The 22,927-nt window shown below is 37.4% G+C and overlaps 1 protein-coding gene across 3 annotated transcripts in view; it reads left to right on the forward strand.

The window, feature by feature from the left end:
* Nckx30C (solute carrier family 24 member Nckx30C) overlaps positions 1-22,927 on the forward strand; it is a 211,015-nt gene that overhangs the window by 125,386 nt on the left and 62,702 nt on the right. For 2 of the 3 annotated variants that reach the window (XM_087343600.1, XM_087343601.1), the window contains one exon: positions 14,149-14,393. In XM_087343600.1, coding sequence (XP_087199726.1) covers positions 14,149-14,393 — 245 coding nt within the window. The remainder of the gene's footprint in view (positions 1-14,148; positions 14,394-22,927) is intronic. The other variant, XM_022060173.2, reaches the window with a different exon arrangement.

Here is a 22,927-nt window from a genome sequence, read left to right on the forward strand (position 1 = left end):
ACTTTGAATTGTTTTACACACGAATATTATGAATTGTTCGTTTTAGCTTGCTTAATGACGCTTTTAAATGCAGACTTTCTTGCCGAATGGGAAGATGTTTTTAATATTATTCTCATAGGATTTTAACGTACCGAAGGACTGGTGAAATCACGCATAACATTAGTCACAATACTCAGCCTCCTGGTTGAGAATATAACCCGGGACCTCACGAATACACAGCAGAAATAATTATTACTTAACTGCGATGTTCGATTGTACGACTAATACTCATTGTGTAATTTGCGTATGATTTCCGGAGGGGAAGTTACCGCTCGGAAGGCCCAGACAGAAGGAAGGGTCTATTAAAATAGATTTTGGATAACTCAGGTAGGAGGGTGTATAATGGATTTACCGGGCACAGAGTAGGGGCCAGTGGCGGACTCTTGTGAGTACGGTAATGAACCTTTTGACTTCCATAAACGGCATGGCATTTCTCAAATAGCTAAGCGACTGTTAGATCTCAAGAAGGATCTAATCCATGCAGTTTCATATGTGTCTGTGTATTTATTTATTTAAACTATTTGTTCATATATAAGAGATACTAGCGTCAGAAACTAACATGTGCTTGGTTTAAAATTTCGTAAAATCTGGATGAGATGGGGGCATAAACAAGTACTGAAAAGGTGAGAAATGCATACAAAATTGTATTCAAAAAACATAAAGGCAAGAGATCATCTACGATACTTATTCTTATATGGGCCGATAATATTAAAACTGAGTTTAGAGAAATAGAATTTGAGATGTGTAATAAATCTGGATCACGATAGGATCCAGTGACTGTCACTTGTCAAAATGGCAAAGAACCTTTTACTTCCATAAATTTGATAATTTTCTGACTATCTGAATGATTATAAGCTTCTAAAGAATGTTAGTGTTACATGAAGTATGATATAGCTCGTGTAGATTTTGCTCTGCTTATGCAGAGTGAATTTTCAGTTTTTCGATTTCTTTTGTTATGTAGTCCCTCACAACCGTTATACACTCCTCCTTTAAAACATTAGTTTTTATTTTGTATTACAATAGGAGCTCGGACTATTGACCTTTCTTCCTTTCTTTCGATTTTGTCCTATGTCTTATTCCTTGCCTTCCTTTATGAACGTGACTGTACCAAATACAATTTTGTAGGATTTGAGGTTTTCACGGCGGTGAGTCTGAAGATAACTGTCTTCTGGGTTGTTGCGCCGTGTAGTCTGGTAAAAATTTACCGACGTTTCAGAGGCCCTTGCTGCTACCATCATCAGGGCGACAAGTACACTACACGGCGCAACAATCCAGAAGACAGCCATCTTCAAATACAATTTTCTCTGTGTTTTTGCAGAGAATGTATACAATCCAACCAACCACTAGCTCTTAATCGGTTAATGCACTACGTTCACTGCTGGAGTGCTGTGTTTTCATACCAGGCACTTGAAAGGAAACCAGGCCAAGAGATTTAGAAAGACTGTGAGGGAGTGCGAACAAAACATTCGAAGGCTTTGAACAGTCATCCTGTGGAATCTATTATTCATTCTTCCTGCGTTAAACTGTGAAAAGATTCCATTCATTTCAAAATCAGGTTTAGTACAGACGCCCGGAAGACATTCTTATCTGATAAAGTAATCTGGCAATTGCTGCCTTCTTGGAGTTTGCCTATTCTGTTCATTTACGTCTATGATATACCCCGTCAGTATGCAATATGCATCGACCAGGCGGCAAACCTCTTATCTGTTTCTAGCAGGAGGACTTAGCAATATCACGTTGAGATATATACATGGCAGGTACTTTCCTCCAAAGAACTCTCCATCTATTTTCATGCACTGGTCCTAGGTCACCATATTATACATTGTCTGACGGAATAAATCACTGTCTTTGCGTACGTAAGTTGAATCATAATGTACACCCAAAATGGAAGTTACATGCTTAGATGTTGTGACAAGGCAATTTTATTACAACTTAACAGAACACAAGTTATTTTTATATGTAAGAACCTGCCTGAAACATAACCCGAAGTAAATTGACAATTACCGTTATGGGAACATTTCTGTGGTTCCATAACAGCCTTTGTTACATAGAACATTTTTTAAAAAAGAGACGGAAATAAATAAGAATTTAGTGGAAAATAATATTGATTTCTCTACGTATAAATACGTTCCATATAATGGTTTTTGAAATTTAAAAGATATAAAATATTTCTTAAAATTAACAAAAAATTCTTTCGACCGTTGGCAACTTATGGGCAGAATCATTTTGGTCCAGTGAAAGAAGTACAATAGGCCTGTAAATAAATAAATAAATTTGTAATGCTCAATAACAGTGCAGTATAAATATGTAAGCTAAACCACAAATGGAAATTGCGTTTTCAGAATTTTATTAAAAATTTCCAGCAGATAAAATGGCAAACCAGCAGCAACTTGACTTGTGCACATAACAGTCCGACTTATCCAATACAGGGTGAGTCAGCAGTATGTTTACAAACTTCGTGTGCGTCTTCCAGGATCAAAAATAAGAAAAAACGTTCCCATGAACATGGGGTCGCAAATGAAGAAGTTTCAATGAATTAACTTTATATCAAAGTGAATCCAGCTTCCAGCAAAGATTTTCAATTAACGTATTGGCAGGAATTATTGTCGACATGCTTATTGGTCCACACATGCTTCCATCGCGTCTAAGAGGACCTTCATCAGTGATTCTTAAGAAGACACTTGACACGTCACCTTGAAGATCTGCCACTGAATACAAGAAGACAAATGTGGTATATGCACGACAGAGCCCCAGCACACTTCTCCCATCGCGTCAGAGATCATCCCAATGAAGAGTGCCCTCAGCGATGGATTGGGCGTGGTGGCCCAGTAGCGTGGCCACCGAGGTCACCGGACCTGACTCCATTGGACTTTTATCTGTGGGGTCACTTGAAGTCCGTCGTTTATGCAACACCCATAAACAATGAAGACGACCTATGGGAACGTGTGCAGAATGCATGCCAGATGATTAGAGGAAACCCTGGTGTGTACGAACGAATTCGTCAGTCTTGTGTAAGTCGTGCTTGTGCATGTGTGGAGAATGGAGGAACAACCTTTGAGCATGTTATAGAGAAAATAAATTATTCTTGGCTATTATTTTAAAAAAGAAGCTTTTGCGACCACACGTTCATAGGAACATTTTTCTTATTTTTGATCCTGGAACACGCACACGAAGTTTGTAAACATACTTCTGACTCACTCTGTATAGTTCATCAAACTAGCGCTTTCTTGAGGAAATCAGAAGGGTCTGAAATGTCACAGACTTCATATCACAGAATAATATTGTGACAGTAAACAACACATTGTAACAGATGACGTCTTGTAATGTTAATACGTTATGGGATAAGACGGTATTACTGCCTAGGCACAGCACGTGACATATAAAGGTTTATAAATGTCATCTGGTTACTTCATGATTCAAAACTGTAATTGTAAGATGAAGTTTGGGATGTTGATGGCGTATAAGGAATGTGAGAGAAAGTTGTGCATGTAATTTATACACTTTCTAAGTCTCAACAACAACAATTCAATTCAATTAATTTAATAATAATAATAACAATAATAATAATAATAAAAGGCCGTGGCTACAGTTTCACCTGGGCTGCACGCATCCGAGTTATGACGGCAACACGCCTGAAGTTTTTGGCTGCTTGTGGACCAATTAAACAATTGATCATAATAATAATAATAATAATAATAATAATAATGTACTGTTAACTTTACACATTCTGCATAAATTCAATCGAATCCTTACAGACCCTCGACCATTAACGAAATCTCTCTGTAACTAACCAGTGAACTAATTTCATTGAGCAGACTTACTCGCTTTGTCTAGTAATTCTCCATCTTTTTAGGACCCGAAGGTTCATTACTGCCCTCGCAGTAGTCCGCCACTGGTCTCTCTCGTGAGCCACATGTGCTCAGTTTACGCACAGAGTATGGAATGTTTCTGTTATCCTTTCCTCGGCGCCAACGTCTTCCAAGTTGCCTGTTTTTTTTACAAGGTTTTTCGACTAAAACCTTGTGTAAATCTCTCATCATTACCCGTCTCGTTTCCTTTATTTTATCACCCAATAAGAAGATGATGAAGAACAAAAATTAAGAAGCTTCCCAATACGGCATTTTATCCAGCCTCCTGTTACTTACTCCTTTGGATGTCCTCCGTATATGTTCTTCCCTAAATGAGAGAGACAGCTTTTCACACTCTTACAAGTCAACAGGCAAATTTATAGTTGTACATTTTAATATTTATATTTATAGGTGCTGCATATAAATGTAAGACGAGAAGATATTTTGAATGAGCATTACCTTGAGTTAATTATTCCGTGACTGAAAACCTTCTAGTTGTATAGTCTGCAATTTGCTGTAAATATTCATTATTAATGTTATATGTTCATTATTATTCTTCCGGGGAACTCCAGTTTATAACACATTGCTATTTCTTTGTCACCAACTATTACGAGAAGTTGTATTTAAGAGTTTATTTTCAAACTGTGTCACTTCGCAACGCTTCGTAGCATTGGGAATTATGGTCTTCGGGATTTGCATTCGTGTGGTCTTGCAGGTGGTTACCGAAGTTTCAAATTAACGAAACTCTTTCGGCGTCACGTATCTTAGAATTCATTTCATAACGAGATGATATTTACACAACTGCGAGAATAAGGATTGTGCGCTTTCCGATTACGACCATCGCAAGAATTCACGGCGTCAATACCAAAACGTCCACAATAGTCTTGGTGTTGTGACATCGTGACAATAATAGCAAGATACCTTCTTGTCAAAATGCAGGCTAATAAGTTTATATTTGTTCTTTGGGATCTTTTAATCTTTCGCAAAACTTCCTGCTTGGGAGGTCAGGAGCTTATCCACTTTTATAGTTTCTTATGTGGTAGCTGTGACAGGTTAATCTCCCTCCGACAGATGTCTGCAGTCGTCTCTGCCCATGAAACCGTCGCTTTGTCGAAGTAGCAGTCTGTACCTTCATGAAACGAGTTACCTTCATTTTTAACCACTGTTCTTTCTCTTATACTTTCTTTTTCAGCACTGCGTGTACTTTAATAAATTCATTTTTATTAGGATTTGAGGTTCTCACGGCGGTGAGTCCGGAGATGGCTATCATCTGGGTTGTAGCGCCGTGTAGTCTGGTAGAAGTTTACCACTTTATTCGTAAACTTTATATTTGTTTTCTATGTCAGGCTACACTCGGTATTCCTCGCCTCGTTTCATATCTCAGAACTGCTAACATAGAAATATACAAACCTGAAACATTATCTGTTTCAGACATCAGTGTGTAAAATGTTACAGATTATGCTAGTTATGATTCAAATTGTGAGTCAGGCCGCCGTCACAGTGGTCTGAGGCGAGGGCCTTGTGCCGCTTGGACACTAGGACGGTGGGTTCGAATCCCACTCAAGGCATGGATGTTTGTCCGCGACTTTCTGTGTTGCGCTGTCCTGTGTACAGGTAGAGGCCTTGTGACGGGCTGATCACTCGTCCAACGTGTCCTACCAAATGTCTACAGATCAAAGCCAACGAAAAGTTGGGACCCGCAGATGCTCAAGGCACTGAAGAATGGGTCGCCTAAGTATCCTAAGTAAGTATTTTGAGTCAGAAATTCGAGCTACAATACACTGTAACTGGTCAGTCAACATTCAATTTTAGTCTCTCTTTCTGTACATTAACATATTTTGCATGAATGGTAGATTTTAGTTATTTCTAATCTGGATTTAATCAGATTCCTTTTCAGATACCTCTCAGAAAAGAAACATGAAGAACATTTCACATTATGTTTCTTTTTAAGTTTCCGTGTTAAAAGGTTTTTTTAGGTTTTTTTAGATATGCTATGGTATTACATTAATTTTCGTTGTATTTTCTTGTGACCAGACACATTTTTCAATGAAGTCAAGTTTTTATTTAATCAAGGTCTCGTTTTAAAAAGGTTCTACTTAGCTGCTCCTATGACAGTATACATAACAGTCTCAAAGATCATCATGAACTGGTGGTTAAATAAAAATAAAACCTTAGCTGTGCAATTCACTGCACACATTACCCTTCCATATTAACTGGAATCCTTGAAATGTCTATTTCTTCAACTGTTTCATTTACAGTCTTACATATGGTTAGGAATTTCTTATTAAATACGTTTGAAATTTTTTTGTAAGTATTTATCTCTTGTACCCTTTACCAAACAGTATTACCCATCACCAGTATTTTACCATCATCACGCAAACACAAAACAACTAAATTGTTTATAATCTTTTTTATTTAAATATGTCAATTGGTGATTACCGTGGTTTGATAATTTCAACAAATTTGTACCAGAATATTTTGTTATATTTGTTTCATGCTTATATTTTTGGTTTTTTGTTCTTTGCATTTATTTTGTATGCTGACTCTGTAACTGGCTACTAAAGCTGTTGTGTTATCACGTTAGAATAAAGAATGGAATTAAATTATTATTAAAGCATATTTTAAAAATTTCTTCCGACCCATCGTGCTCTAAATATATTCTATAATGAACAAAAATTCTGAAACCATGAACGTGAAGCCAATGTAGTTCTTCGTTGCAGAATTATTCATACTAAGACCTTTAGCCGTGCGCTCGGCGGTGCAGATGACATTATATGACAGATATTATGTGATTTGGAGCGATGTGATATTTTTTTGTCTGTCATGTACGTTTTTCGGAGGGTGATTAATAACTCTTTGGAATTTCCCTCAAATCCTCTGCGTTAATCCTTTGGTATATGTTTCTTAACTTAATCTAATTATCTGAAACATCATTAAACTATACCCATAACTTACAGTCTATCATAGATTTTTTACATGTTAAATTAACTCCATTTCCCATTTATTGTTTACTTGGTCACTATCTGTATGTAAATGTTGCTTTACTGCATCATTTGTTACCCATAATATTGTGCACATTCCATTAGATATTTTTTAAGTGTTTGGTCCCACATTTACTTGAATTTGGTAACATACGTTACCCGAATCTTATTCCGATTTCATGTTTTCCTACCTTGTGCTAATCTCCGTATTGGTTAACCCTATTTCTACACCTCTCGTGAGCTCCTTCAACCTCAATAATCCCACTTTCCTCCACATTAAACCTTTCGGTTCATCCTTCATGCACAGTTCTATGTGGTCTTTTTTTGCTACTTCTCACTGAATGATTTAACACCAGCGATCTTTTCTCCCTCGTGTTTACTTGCATATTCTGCATTTCTATCTTTACTCATCTATTAAACATTCTGCTCGTATTTCTGTCGTTTCCCATACATTAGTCCCACATATTTCCCATATACATTTTCTCTATCAATTATCAATTTTCCTAACCAGTTGATATCTCAATGCGTCTCTTTTTTGGATTTGATAGTTACTTAATCACTCTTTCCTTCACATTCTCTTCTCAAATCCTTCTCCTCATTACCCTAATGATATTCAATTTGGAAAGAAATACAGAACCTGTGACTACATTTAATTCTTCTGGAAACTGATGTGATGTATTAAAGAAGGTTGCTTAAAACGGCATCTCAGAAGCACGAATACAGAGTGTTGCAAAAGTTATAATTAACTGTAAGATTTGAGGTTTTCACAGCGGTGAGTATGAAGATTTCTGTCTTCTGGGTTGTTGCGCTGTGTAGTCTGGTCGATGTTAACCATCGCCCTGATGATGGAGGCAGTATGACCTCTGAAACGTTGGTAAACATCGACCAGACTACACAGCGCAACAACCCAGAAGACAGAAATCTTATAATTAACTGGACCGCGAGTACAAGGCGAAATTTTTGATGTGCCTGTAAACGTTTGTTAAACATAGCATAACTTTTTTACCAAAAAACTGATTGTGGAAACAGAAATCTAAAAGTTTGTGACGTTGGTGCGTTTTTAAAATAAGAAGTTTTCTGGATGTTTTCCATCGTCTACTAAAATCATAAAATTACACGATGTTTCGGAGATGGATACCTGAAGACGGAGATAGAGTCCCATCTCCTAATTGTCGTGTAATTTTATGATTTTATTAGACGATGGAAAACATCCAGAAAACATTTTATTTTAAAAATGTGAAAACAATGTGCATTTTTTTACAAAAATCTCTTCATATTAGACGTATTCATTATAATAGTTTAAACTCTGTAGATTATTGACTTCTAATAAACGTGATCATAATTATAACATGTTCCTTTCCTTCCTTTATATTATTTGTTTTCTTGAAATTTTTGTTTTTCGTTTGATGCCTTATACTGGTGTGTTTGTATGGGACAGCTAATTTGATAGAAACTAATTTTGCCAGGATGGAAAGAGAAAGTTTAAAAATTATAAGAATAAAGAAAATATTTGTACGAAATTGATAAATCCTTATTATATATTCTACCATGGCTATTCGAAGCGATTTAAAGAATGTCATGTATATGCGTGTTCCTAACTTTTATTAATTGCTAAACGTATTTTTGTTTTCCTGAATTTGCATCATGAAGTCGAATAAATGTAAAAGGGAATCAGAAACCGTGTTCAAAATGCCAGATTCTAAATAACATTACATCCATAAATGAGATGTATGGTTAATGAACAGAAAATTTGAGATGGGGTAAAGGATGAAGGCTGTAACGCTTAGAGACCAGAGTAATCTTGAAAGGGAAGTTGTTGTTGCTGTTATTATTGCTATTTGTAAAGCAGATTTTGCAACCTCCATCAGAATATTCTAACTCTTCCTTTTATGACAAAACCTCTTGGAAAGCCTGCACGTGAAGCCATTATAAATCTAAATATCATAGTCGGTCGAGCTAAGACCTTGAGGGATACTGCCATATAGTGTGCTTGATGTGAAAAGAGATTTAACGACGAAATAAGTAAAAAAAGCCTGCCAGTATTTCTTACTTCTGAGAACTGATGTAATAGTGTGGAAGGAAGGTGCTTGAAATTCCGTCTCAGTATTACTAATGACAAGATTATTTAACTTGTAATTAACCACAACGGGAAGAAAAGGTACTATTGTAATTTGCCTGTAAATGCTTGTTCACCACAGCATAATTTTTATATTTTCTTTTGTAAACACGACATGGGGAACAGTTTGCATTGTTACTAAATTCTCATTCTACACAGACATATTCACTGCTAAAATTTTAATTTTAACGCTTATTGCAATGAGTGGATTATGGAATTACAGAATTCTTATGAGCATACTCATAATTATATAATGTTTACACCAACTTAGTAAATCCTTCTTATCCGTTTTTACCACTGCCAGTATGATTCACGTCATCACGAAGTTCCGCGTTAAAAGCTCGTTAAGGGGCATGTCAGACGTGAAATGCAGAGAAGATTTCTCTTATCATAAATCAAGAAGGCTCCCATTCTTCTGAAGTTCAGACAGTCGTAATAATGAGATCTTCAACTCACTCAGAATTTCATGAAATAAAATACACGACTGTGCCTGTTCCTAACGCTTATTTATGGCTAACCGAATGTTCCCTGAATTAACACCATGGACTTTGAGATAAAATATGAGATTAGAGTAGATAACATTTTTAAAATACTAGTTTATAAATAAAATTATATTGAAAGATTAGATATATTTTTACATTTGTTAAGCATAAATCTGTTACGTTCCCAAAAATGTCTTGTAGTTAGCAGATTGACATTTGCAACTCTGTAAGAATAATAATACGTTACTGTGCATTTATAACAGACGAAATCTTCTGTAATCAACATGGAAGGGGTAAAATCTTTATCAGTCTGTCGTCCTTAATATTCTCTTAATGTTGCATTAAACTGTGTAATTCACACAAATTAAATTCAACAAAATCGAGATTCAGGTTCTTACGGCAGTGAAGTTTTCCATTGTAGCAGTAAACACAGAGAAGATTACACGCTGTCACAATCCACAAGACCACTGTCGATATCAAAAATTCCTTTCGTAGATATATCTCCCTCTGCCTTAAGTATTCCTAATCGGATTTGAAGCAGGTGTCTTAGGCCCAACATCCTTACAATTCATGAGCTAGAAAAGTAACTACGGCTCACAATTTTAAATTAGTCACAGGCCAGTTTATATTTTGAACCTGTTGCCGAGTTTGTCAACGAATTTAAAGTTCAAAATAACAAAACATTACCCACTTCAACTCAAGAGGATTGTAACGGTTAATTTATTATCCGAATTATAAATTCTTTCGATTAGAGTATGAAATAGCTCTTCCTTAGTGAATTAGTTTAGTTAGTGTCGATGTAGGTAAGTTTTATTTTGGTTACGTTTGTGTTAAAGTTCTTGTAGTGAACACATTAAATTAAAAATGTTGACAACTTTGATATTCTGGGAGACTCGCTACCAAAGGGAACCAAGTCTGTGAATACAAGAAAATCGAAACTGCCACCCAGTCGACCTTCTGGTATGGTAGGTTGACGGCAGAATACACGAACAGCACAGAACTCAAAAGTGTCTTAACATTCAGACGAATTATTTCTAGCAGTACACCAGCTTCCCCACATCTATCGCATGAGGTATCCAACATTATAAAAATTTGCACAGTAGAAAAGTTTCATGAAATTCAAGTGATATCATATCATATCAGCGCATTGCTCGTTACAACTATCTTAAACCAATACAGACATGAAATATAAAATATAATATACTAATATGTATTATTTTAGTTAGGTCACAGTTTATCAAAAGGATACCATTTTATCAAGTCGTAAATGCAATTACCATACGGACAGACTTACAGACATTATGAATTTCTTTGTGATTAAGTCTGCCTTGTGAATGTGCGACAGACTTTTCTCAGTGTGAATTTGACAATGACTCGTTCACGATTCTTCGAGTCTACAAGGAATCGGTGGCTACACTTTCTATAAGGAACTTATCTTAGACTTTGTTTACCATTCATAAGAATTAGGTATATAATCGGAATAACAAAGAATGGGTGTGTGTCTGAAAACTTCATTTTATATTTGGTTCATCCTTCATGCAGAATGTAATTTTTTATCTATCCTCTGACCCGCAACTGGTGGAAAAAAAGTTTATTTTTTCAGCTGAAAAATTGAATAGTGCTTATTTAATATATTTATTAATGCATAATGTGTTCCATAATATATTTAATTGTACAGATTAATTTGTAGATATATTAGATTGGAAATACTTCATATAGAATAGAAAATATCTTTGATTTCATTGTTTAATCATTAGATACGTTCATTAGTTGTAGCATTCAGATATGTAACATCCTCAGCTCTAATCAGCTGTTTGCCAGACTGTGTTAATCTGTCGATCTTTCCTATCAGAGAGATATTCAGACCACGTGATGTGTAAATACTGTAGTCTTACTTGTTGGTACTAGAAATAAGATTTTATTCACTTCTATTCTTCTTTCACTATAGCATGTACTCTTTCTTGTGTATATATGTATATATATAAATGTATTCAGTAGATTCTCGACTATCCGATGTGGTCGGAATCACGTGTTTCTACCAAAAGTCATGAGTAACATTTAATAGAGAATGACAGTAGTGGGCATGTTTTACATCGCTGTTCAATTTATGTCAATGCACCCAATGCATGCAGTTTGTTTGAAACTTTGAATACATAATATATTTTACTTTATATAATATTATAGAAGGCCTTTATAACTTCATTGATAAAAGTGGTGGTAGAATTCCGACTTGGCAAAGATCTGCTACTGGATAAATTATTTTCAAATTAAATTGTGGGTCTTGTCATCGGAACGTAGTCTCATTTTGACCTATACAACGAAAATAAGAAACTGTGAGTTGGAGGAAGTTACTTCCTTTCTGACCAAACCTGTACAGCTTTGGAGTTCTGAATAAGACCAAATTTATTCTAACCCTCATCAGTGTGGATTTTCATGTATTCAGTGAACTACGAACGAGATATTCCGCATTTGTCAGATAGTGGATAAAATCGGAGTACAATGGGAACGTACATCATTTATCTATAGACTTCAATAACGCCTATGATTCAGTTAGGAGAGATATATTATCGAACATTCTTATTGAATTCGGTATACCAGTAAAAATAGGCATAATATATTTTATATCCAAGAAAACAAGAGTAGAATCCGTTTATGTAAACATTTGTCTGATGTATTTCCTATTCAAAATGAACTGGAATTAGGAGATGCTTTATCACCGTTACTTTGCAACTTTTCTCTAGAATGTGCCATCAGGTAGGACCAAGAACACAGAGGGATTAAGAATGAATGCACGACTTCACCATCTTGTCTATGCTGATGATAATTAATTGGGTGAGAACATAAGTATCATAAAGAAAAATACAGAATCTCTGTTAGATGCTAATAAGGAAGTTGGTACAGAAATAAACACACAGAAAACTAAGTAAATTTTCATGTTTTGTCAGCAGAGTACAGGGCAAAATCATTATAGGCGTGTAAAGGTATATGATAAATCTTTTTGAAAATATGTGGGAATATTAGCAGAACAGAATTTTATTCACGACGAAATTAAGAGCGGCTAAATTCGTGTAATATTTGCTACCATGCGGCTCAGAATCTTTTGTCTTCCTTTCTGCAGTATAACAACGTAAAATTAAAAACTTTGCCTGTTGTTTTGTATGGGTGTGAAACCTAGCCTATTAAATTAAGCGGAGAACACAAACTGAGGGTTTCGACAGTATTCGGATCTAAGAGGGATGAAGAGACTGCAGGCTCCTGGAGAAAACTGAGTACGAGGAACTTCGTAATTCGTACTTTTTGCCAACTGTTCTTCTTTTTATTCTTCCTCGGCGCTACAGCCCGGGGTGGGCTTTGGCCTCCCTTTGCTAATTCTTATTTAGATGAAATCAAAGAGGGTTGGATGAGCAGGCCAAATAGCACGCATGGGGCAAATGAGAAATATTTATAAATTTCAGACAGAAATCCTGACTGGAATAGATCACTCGGCAGATTTATGGGAAGATAGGAGATAATATTAAAACGGATATAATGGCAGTATGGTAGGAGGTTGTGGACTGGATTTATCTGGCCAGGACAGGGATCGATTTGTGCTCTTATAAACACGGTAATGGTCCTTAGCATTCCATAAGAGGCGGGAAATTTCTGCACTAGCTGAGTGACTATACGTTTCTCGAGAAACACTTTTCCATGAAGTTAATGTTCTCATATCCACACCATACACGAGTATTTTGATATTCAATTAGGAGAAGTTTACTTTGAATAAAATTAAAAACATGGTACACATTGGGCATAATTATTCGAATATCGGATTTACTAGGGCTGAGGGCGCCCTTCCAGTTCCATTAATTTAAATGAAAGAAAGAAACGTCGAGAGCAATACAAGTTTATTTTAAGTAGTGCACAACTGGCCATGCCGACGAGAATGTTCCCACTAAAATGTATAATCAGCATATTTCCAGCGGCTAACAAGTCAGTGACTTTCCACAACATAAAGATCGCTTTTGTTTAATTGTTTTCAAAAACAGTGCGTTGGAAAAAGTGCATTGGATACAAAAGTATGCTTTATTTTTCTCTACAGCTTTTGTTCGAGAAATATTTCGCTCCGATAAATATTTAGAAATGGAGCTCAGAAACACACGCAGGTTCTCTTGTAATGCGTTTTACATTGCTGTTGGCCGACGTTAATCACAAATGGATTGTTTTGATACGTTTCATGAAGTCCCCAGTACCAAATTTAACAAAAATCCTTTCAGGGATTCTCGAGTTGTTAATATGCAGACAGACAGGTACAAAGCTAACAGGCGTATTTTTGCAAATTCGATGTAAACATGCCTAGAAAATGCAAATGTATCATATCTGGGGTTTTATCTTTAATAATCTGTTTATTGTTCCTTGTTTAAAGGACTCTTTTTAGAAAATGTTAATTACAATGCGAAAGTTAAATAACGGGGCAGCAAAATTTATTAGGCAATGTTCAAATTATATTAAAACCAAATTTCGTGACAGGAAGTGGGAACGTCCCTGGGAGCAGACTGGTTACACGGGTTTCCTCTGACCTGGTGCCAAATTCCGCAGAGGGAAGCAGATTAATTGCTGTGGCTTGATTTTTGACGACGCTCGGAGAGTCGAGACTAGTGCAGCAGTACTGCCAGTGTGCGAGTCCTGACTCACTCGTACATCAGCTCCCCCGTGTGTTGCAGGAAAGGTGGATGAGAAGGCGACTCAGCTCCACGCCATCGCATCTCTAAAGGTTCTTCTGGATGCTACCAAACCGCACAATGGCGCTGCCACGACATCTGCAGCCAACCACATCACTATGGCCCAGCGACTCGAGAAGGAAAAGAATCAGGAGACACAGTTGGCAGGCATGCAGGAGCAACCGAACGGAGTTGCCAGTGGGCTGGAGGACTCGGCCGCAGTCGACACAGTAAGTAGAACGCTGTTACTTGTGAAAACCGGCCCAGAATAACAAGAGATCCTGGGATGTTTGCAAACAATCAAAAAACTGTTTGGTTGCTTTGGTGACTTCAGACAAGGCTTATAAACTTTGATGCCATTGGTTAAAGCCCACTCTTCTTTGGTCCTTTTCTGTCATAATATACTAGCATAAATTCCTCGCGTCATGAATTTTGGCTGGCTTATTATTCCTGTATGAGGAGCTAATCTCGGTTCCAAAGCCTAAATCCCATTACGTAGGTCGTAAGGAATCCTAAATCACTGATACGTTTCTACATCACTGCACGGCGCAATATCTCAGAAGACAGTCATCTGTTAATAATGGCTAGTATTTGCTTAAGAACCAGCAACGAATGGGGCGGGAAATCTTGCGGAATTAAGCCGAATGAGAATCGAGACAACCGAACTTTCGCTTGACCGAGAGATGGAACTCGCGAACAAAATGTCGCCTTCGAACGACAGTGAATGGATGAGACCCATCACGAAGCTCACAATCGACAAACATTGTTATAGTATCGGAGTCTGGCAGGCGCTGATCTATTACGACGTGATAGTTCTTGCATCTCGTAATCATAAAGCGGTTGTTTGACTCCTAGAATAGTTTCAAGGCTTTCTTCACGCCTGCCATGCGCCTTCATGGCGGATTGAATAGATACAGTTACTTTTACAATAAACTTATTGCAGACTCAGTTTAATCCGCAAATAAAATATAAGCAGAACAAATCGTACTTAAGTTTAGAAGTACAAAGTTCTGCAGTTCCTCTGGGACATGCAAGATTATTTCATCGGAAAAAGTTTAGAATGTTGATCATTAACTTTTTATTCATTTCCCGGTGTTCTGTAATTGTCATTAGTAACTGGAAGGGATGCAGTCAAATGCATCGAAAGTTCGTAAAAGGGAACCATAAAACAGAAGTTCATGTATTTTATAGCAAACTGTATAAGATTGTAACGAATATGATTGTAAAAGACAGGAAGCTATTCTGCGGAATTGGTGTCAGTGGACTTGAAACGAGAAATAGTTGTAGAAAAGGGAAACAAAATTCTAACGCAAATGCACGAGGAAAAATCATGCACACGACCTTCCTACATCCTGTAGCCACCATGAATGGGTGGAATGCGATTAGTGAAATGGCTTAGGTGGAATGCTAGTGTTTCTTTCACCTTCAGGTAGCAATGCTGAAGTATAAATTTCGACTCATATTCCACGAAGGTCATGGCCGATATACAACACTAAATTTGATTTCACACATTGTCACTTTAAACGACCGTAAGGCATATGATCTGTTCCCAGCTCTTCCAAATGATCGCTTATGTTTATGGTTCCCCGACGAAAATGTTGTTTCTACTTATCATTTCCCCTGTTAATATTCCACCCATTATATACCCCTTATTTAATATCTGTGTCAACATTAAATGAAAAGCACAAGTTATTAACTGTCGGTACGTGATCTTTTTAAACATTTCCCTCCCAGATCCAAAAAATTAAGTTACGCCTTTTTCTCGTATATTCTGAATGTAATATTTTACGTAAGATTAATACACAAAATTGCATATTCACATGAAATAATAGGTAAAACTATAATATAAAGTCTATATAGGACGTCATTCACATGGACACGAGACAACAGTGAAAATTCGTGGAGGGACATATTAGAATAATAGAAATTTGAATGCGTGCATATTTTACCTTTCTCGTGCCTACTGTGTGGTCTATTAAAATCTTCTAGATTTCAGCGTCCTAATAATATTTAATAAACAATACAACCCATGAAGCTGCATATTTCTTCTCTTACTTTATCTCTCATGGGTTCAAATATTTCCCACAGTATCCTGTCTTCAGACATCCTTAATGTAATGTTATTGTTCCCTTAGGGCGAGAAACCATGTTTTACTACCACATAAAATAACAGATAACGTTATAGGAACCCAAACTTTAAGTGTGTTTTATCCATTTGTGTAAATGTATAAAACGTTTTCTTCGTAGCTCTGAACTGTGGGTGAGGTACGATATGTGAATACGGCTAATGTATTGTTAACTTTGTAATCCGTTCATACCATTATGGTTATACGTTAAACTTTGTTCACTGCATAGTATCGGTACACGGAAAAGTGTAAAAATATTTTAGAAACTACAGATCTTAATCATGGTAATATTCGTAATGAACGGTACTGCACGCTGGGATGCTTTTCGTCATTTTGCAGCTATTGTGAATGGTGGACCGGGGCTAATCTGTACGGTCTGTGTGTTGTTGACACGGTAATGATGTAGTAGTGTCCGGAAGCTCCGATCCCCGGATTTTGCGGATCCAGCTAGCAGCAGCTACTGCAGCAGAAAGAGATGAACGCAGCGCTGTTTGGCGCAGAACCAAGTTCATTCATCCGAGTGAGAAACAACGAGCGAGAAAGAATTTTATCCGAGAGGGTCGATTACTCACGAGGAATTCTGAAATCCCTCCTCCTGGCACATTCGGTTTATCGAAGTCTTCTCCTTAGCTCCTCACACTCTTGGCACAAAGGCTCACCATTCCAAGTCCTCTGATAGAGATTCTTTTCTTTCTCTAACTGATGCAGGTGTGATACTGGCGACTTCCAACACATGCGCCTTCTTATTTCCTTCCAAACACGCCCTTCACTCTCAGCTGACATTTCCTAATATCTCAGATAAGATGTGTCATCTGCGCATTAACTAAACCGCCCGCCCTTAGTCTTACAACAAACGACACCGAAATAATGAAATCGTTTGCTTTTTTAACAATATTATGAAGAAATAGGGAGAATGTAAAATGCTTTCGATATCGTTACGTTATGCAATGCCGCGTAGAAACCTTTACACAATCTTACTTGAAAACACAAGCATTTAGTTCGAGTTATAGCAGGTGTGTAAGCCACGGTGGTCTAGCGGTTAGAACGCTGGCCTTATAATCCTGGGGTCTCGGGTTCGATTCCCGGCGGTGCCCGAATTTATAACTTGTGTTGGGCAAGGCCGTGGTCTAGGCAACACGGAGTTTTCCTCCGGGGGCTTCCCCGGTTTCTCCGTGGCATCCCAACAACTACTCCATTCACACACACACAGAAGAAGGCAATGGCAAACCACTTCTGGATCACCTGCCAAGAACGTATATGAACAGGTCCCAGTCCGAGAAAAGGATGGAAGGATCCTGTTCATATGGACCTGTCGTCAGACAGAACACTAAATAAAATAAAAAATAGTCGGTGTGTGAACTAGTTTGTTACGTCTTTCGTTTTTATTTGTTCTTTCTTCTCATACCTTGTTCGATGTCGTCGTTTTTGAACGTACTGCACTATACTACAATGTATTTTTACAAACGCTGTGTACAATCGAACAGAAATTGACTCTTAGTCGGTTAATGCACAGCATACATCGTAGTGATGCTGTATTTCAAAACCAAGCGCCCCAGAGTAGATCAGTGCGGGAGATTTTAATAGGTTGTACGGGTCTTGATAACAAAAATTCATAGGCGTTGAAATTCGCCTTCAATATTCCTGATAATCAAACGAAAGTTTGACAAAGAAATATACCAGGGCTTAATATAATAACTAAATTCCTAATTTATTACGCTATGAATATACATATAATATTATATTTCCTGTTCTGTGTAATTTCCGCTAAACATAATGTCGCCACTTGCTTTATGACTCCTGCACTAGTAGTTTATTGAAGACACTGTCCGTAGCTCCTGCTATACTGTGTTGCATTTAGTGGCGGAATAATTGCTAAATTTCTGTTAAGGGTTGTGGGAGGAAGGGGTTATGTGAGCATTTGCCTGTAGGGACTGAGGAAAATCACGATCAACCCTGTTAGGATTGCCGGTCTCCATGCCCAGATTTTAATCTGGAGCCGCTCGAATACGAAGCAAAGTTCATGTTGTAATAGGCACTGTTTTTTAAAATGCATAATGTTCCTATCGTGGCTGAGTTTTTGTTTCGTAGTATCTATTTAAACATTTCAGGTATTTATTATTATTGTTATTATTAACCACTTGTCCACCAGGGTGGCCTAGAAATGGTTGTAATTTTAACTCTGATTATGCTATCATGTTCCGTAGTAGAGGGAGCGATGTGGACTTGGTGCGAGGTTGACTGATGGCTTGTTCTGTTGTTCTGATGAATCCCGACTCTTTCAGTTTTCTAGTGCTTCGCATCTCTTCTCTTGTCTTCATACGACTTGTTCCTTATTCTATTGTATTCTATGGGCCCCGTCCCACTGGTGTTCTGCTGTTCTATTCTTAGATATTTCTCCATTTTTGTGTCGCTTTTGTTTTCGGTGTTTCTGCTGTTCAACGGTCTTCCTGTTTCGCGTGTGATGTTGTATATGCAGTTCTTTGTTTTTTGGGGTTTCATTCTTGGGTTTGGTTTTAGTGAGTATTATTCGTAGCTTTGTTCATGATCTGAATGATGTGCGTATTCCGATGGGTTTTTTTGCGATTCTGCTACTTGTTATTCTCTCCCCCGTATGTTCGGCGCCACCGTCGTACATTCGTGGTATCCTGGTTAGTGAGGTTCCGTTTATGGTTTTGGCTGAGAACTTTATTCATGAATGCTGGTGGGTATCCATTTCTTGCTAATTTCTTTCTTAAAGTTATTGTCATTGTCGTTAATAATAATTCAAGTCAGTTCAATTTTGTATCTTAACTTGGTAACCTAACAGCTACACGAACCAATTAGAGACAACAGATTACAATTAGACAAAGAAGACGAAACACTGTAGTACACATATTAAGTAAACACAATAAGACATTCTAATACACAATACCTAATAATGCTGAATGAAGCAAATATGGTAGATACCGACTAATCGATTAAAACGTTTCTTGCTAAACATATTACCATCAAGCCTATTAAAACAACAACAATAATAATAATAAAAACAACCCGGCATAGCTCAGTCAGTATTGTGACTGGCTAAGGACTGGACGACCAGGGTTTGACCCCTGATAGGGGCAGAGGATATTTCCTCTAGCCTCTGCGTCCAAACCGGTTCTGGGACCCACCCAGCCTTCAGTCCAGTGGGCACTGGGGCCCTTTCACCGGGGTAAAGCGCGGCCGGGGCGTGACGCTGACCACTCACCTCTATCTAGTGCTGAGGTCAAGTAAGAGTATGAGCTGTATTTCCTCTCCCCCAAGCGCCTATATGGCGTATAGTGGGACAGAATAATAATAATAATAAAGTTATGTGTCATGAAAATCACCTGAACTAGAGTCAACTCCCGAAACGTCGTGTGTATCACAAATTCCTCAGGCAATGAAAAATGTCTGACAAAATGTTCCATTGTGACAAAACTTTAGAAAATCGTTATGAAATTAACATCAGCTAATCCTGACTAATCTTGTAAGGTCCAGTTCTGAGCGAAATCTACTAATTTTCCACTCAGCGTTGAATGTATTTTGCTCCTTTTTGTGTGCACATACCCCGTCGAAGTTTCCTGTTGAACACTAAAATGTGATTTTTACTCGTGTGCTCTGTTTTGCAGTTGTATAATCTGAAAAGTTTCACTAAAGTTAATCACATGCACCGCAATTCTGGAGCAAGGACGTTCGCTTGTGGTTAGTAATCATACAACTTTACGGAAGTTCTTATCAAACATCACAGTTTGTGATTACATGCAACAGTTATCTGAAATCAGACGTAACTCTGGTTTAAGCCTTTATTACCAGTCTGCATATGCAATGCTGGACTCGCTCCAACCTCTTCATTATTCCTTGTAGTAGCGGAAAAATTAGAAATACATAGGTTAAAGTTGAAGGTTGGAACAGACTTCAAATACCATTATTGTAGATATCTGTATAAACGAGTTATGTTTTTATGTTCAATCTTAGTGTGTTTATGCAAACTGAAACAGAGTTAACTGTTTTACAGATAAATGTAACCCTAATTTTGTATGGATTGGCAATGTGTAATTTATTTGATATCTATTAGAGCATGATGTCGAAACAAAAGTTATAACCATCTTCTTGTCGAAAATAAATGTATCTTTAAAATTAATTTAAAATGTAATATTAAACCATTTTCTAGTTACTATTAAATATTTACAGTACATAACATTTTAAATAATTTGCATACGTTACACTGTCTGAGACTAAGTGGTTTCAATTAATGTAGTGTTCAGAACTATTATTAATAAGCTATTCAGTTTCGTAAATTATATTTTAGATTAGACAGGATGTTTTCGCGGTTTTCAGTATAATTAAAGCTCAATATAAGGAAATTTACATTATTATACCGCAGTGTTTGCAGATTAGACTAGCATGTGCAAATATAACCGTCCTTAAGTCAACCTTAGACTCAGTTCGTGGAAAGGTTTCGTACACCTACATGAAATGTTCCCCCGCATAAAGTCGTTAAACAGGAAATATATTTCACATGCTCATATTTAGAAAATGTAGTTCTGGTATCACTTCTTGGGCACTTAAAAGCCTTAGAATTTTGATCCCCTATAATGACTGGCCATTAATTTGACCTTAAGCAAGTAAGAGGGGAGAATGTGGATTGGGTTCAATTGGCTCTTGTGAACACTGTGTCTTCGGTTCCCATAAAAGGCGAGGAATTGCTTTGCCAACTCAGATCAAGAGATAAGAATAAAAATTTTAAAATTATCCTTGAAAAAAAATTGTGAGAATAAAAATTGATATCAAAATAGCAGATGATCGAATTTAAAGGCGGTATTTTCTGTTAGTGTTAGTCATACAAGTTAATTAGCTTGAGTATCGCCAGGTGAGATATTACAGAATGAAAATTTCTCTGTTACTGTTATCCAATGCCGCCTCTCCTGCCAGTTTACTTCTAAGTGCAGCTGGTGTACACAATGCGTTGAGGGCACTGAGCCGTGGATACACACGTGTCTTCTGCGCATGACGTCACGCACTTTCTGTAACAGTGTTCCTATCTATCGTCGAATCACCTGCCCACTCACTCATTGTGAGACTAAAAATAAAACCGTATCATGCGCCATGACGTCACCGATTTCACAGGCTAATACCTCATAGAAGTAGTTCCACACGGACTAACCACAGAAATTTGAAAAAAAAAATGTCTCTACACCTTCGCAGTTAGGATGTTCAAAAACTGGTCGTATAAATGCAGTCTCAAGCAGAAAAGCCCCCATCATTAGGGCGATCGCCCTATGATAAGGTAGTAAACATTTTTTTTGTAAAATTAAAAATGTTTTAAACACTAACCTTCTTCATAGCAACGAAAACTAAATTCAAAGCGATTGTTTCAACAGTAAAATTAACCTAACATCACTTACTGTTACTTAACTGAAATATTGGACAAGCACGGTACATATCCTGGGAAGATAATGCAAAAATTGATCTTATGAGACAGGATGAAAGAGTGTGAACTGGACTAGCTGAGGATAGGGCAAGGGGCTAAGTGTTTCGGACACGATAATGAATCTTCCAACTTTATATAATGTGGGAAATTCTGTCAGTATTTCGAGAAAGACTGCTGAATGGAGTTTGTGTAATAGGAGGCCGAGTTAGCGGTCTTATTATTACTGTTACAGCATCTTACATTTTGTCTTTTCTGCTCTAAAGATGATTAAAGATTTGTGTAAAGCTGAAAAACTCACATCGACTTTGTAGCCCCTTGAGAAACCGAGGAGGATGTCAGATTTCTGTGCGGTAGTTCTGTCAACTGCAACAAAATGTCGTGTCGTTAAAAAGATAGCCATGTGTTTCACACAACACAACACAACATAACGACATTTTGTCTTTGTTTCTGTATCCGGGTCGTTTCCATCAATGGCAAGAAACAACTTTTAGCTTTACGAGCAGTACATGTAGTAATGCTGTGTGGATATACGACCGGAATATGCCTCCAAGCAGTTAGTAAAATTCACTCCGTTGGATAAAGGCAGGAAAAACGTGTCTGAGCTACACAGACAAACATCACAAAAAAGAGTGGTGCAGTGGGAATAATTTAGACTTTTATTTTGAAGGGTTCAGTTCAGACCTCGTTCGGTTACAGACGTCTGTCGTGTTTTTCTTCAGTCTCTACAAGCAAATGCTATGGCTCCACATTGAAACATGCCACGATGATCGCCCTGATGCTGGAGGCAGCAAGCACCTCCGAAACGTCGGTAAATTTCCACCAGACTACACGGCGCAACAACCCAGAAGGCAGCCATCGTTGGCCTCACCGCCGTTAGAACATAAAATTTCACCTGTCATCGCATCGTTTACTTTACATAACACCGAAAATTGGTACCGGTGAGATAGAATCATAATATCAAGATGGACCTTACTGGGATTGGCTGTAAGAGCAGGAAATGTGTGGAATTAGCAGATGATCGTTTCCAGTGACGGGCTTCTGTATTAGCAGTATTGAACCTTCGGGCTCTCCTACCACAGCCTTTGCCAGATGTGTTACGTCCAGTACTGCATATGTAATTAGTCTATTTCCGTTTATTAAAGTTTCACTTTCGTTCCGTGGATTTTCGCTTAATGAACGACTCTCTGAAGTACATCCTATTATAGAAC

The sequence above is a fragment of the Zootermopsis nevadensis genome, unplaced genomic scaffold, assembly GCF_977971745.1.
Source record: "Zootermopsis nevadensis isolate Lab colony 2312 unplaced genomic scaffold, Znev_1.0 Znev_ptg000006l, whole genome shotgun sequence".
NCBI classification, from domain to species: Eukaryota; Metazoa; Arthropoda; class Insecta; order Blattodea; family Termopsidae; genus Zootermopsis; species Zootermopsis nevadensis.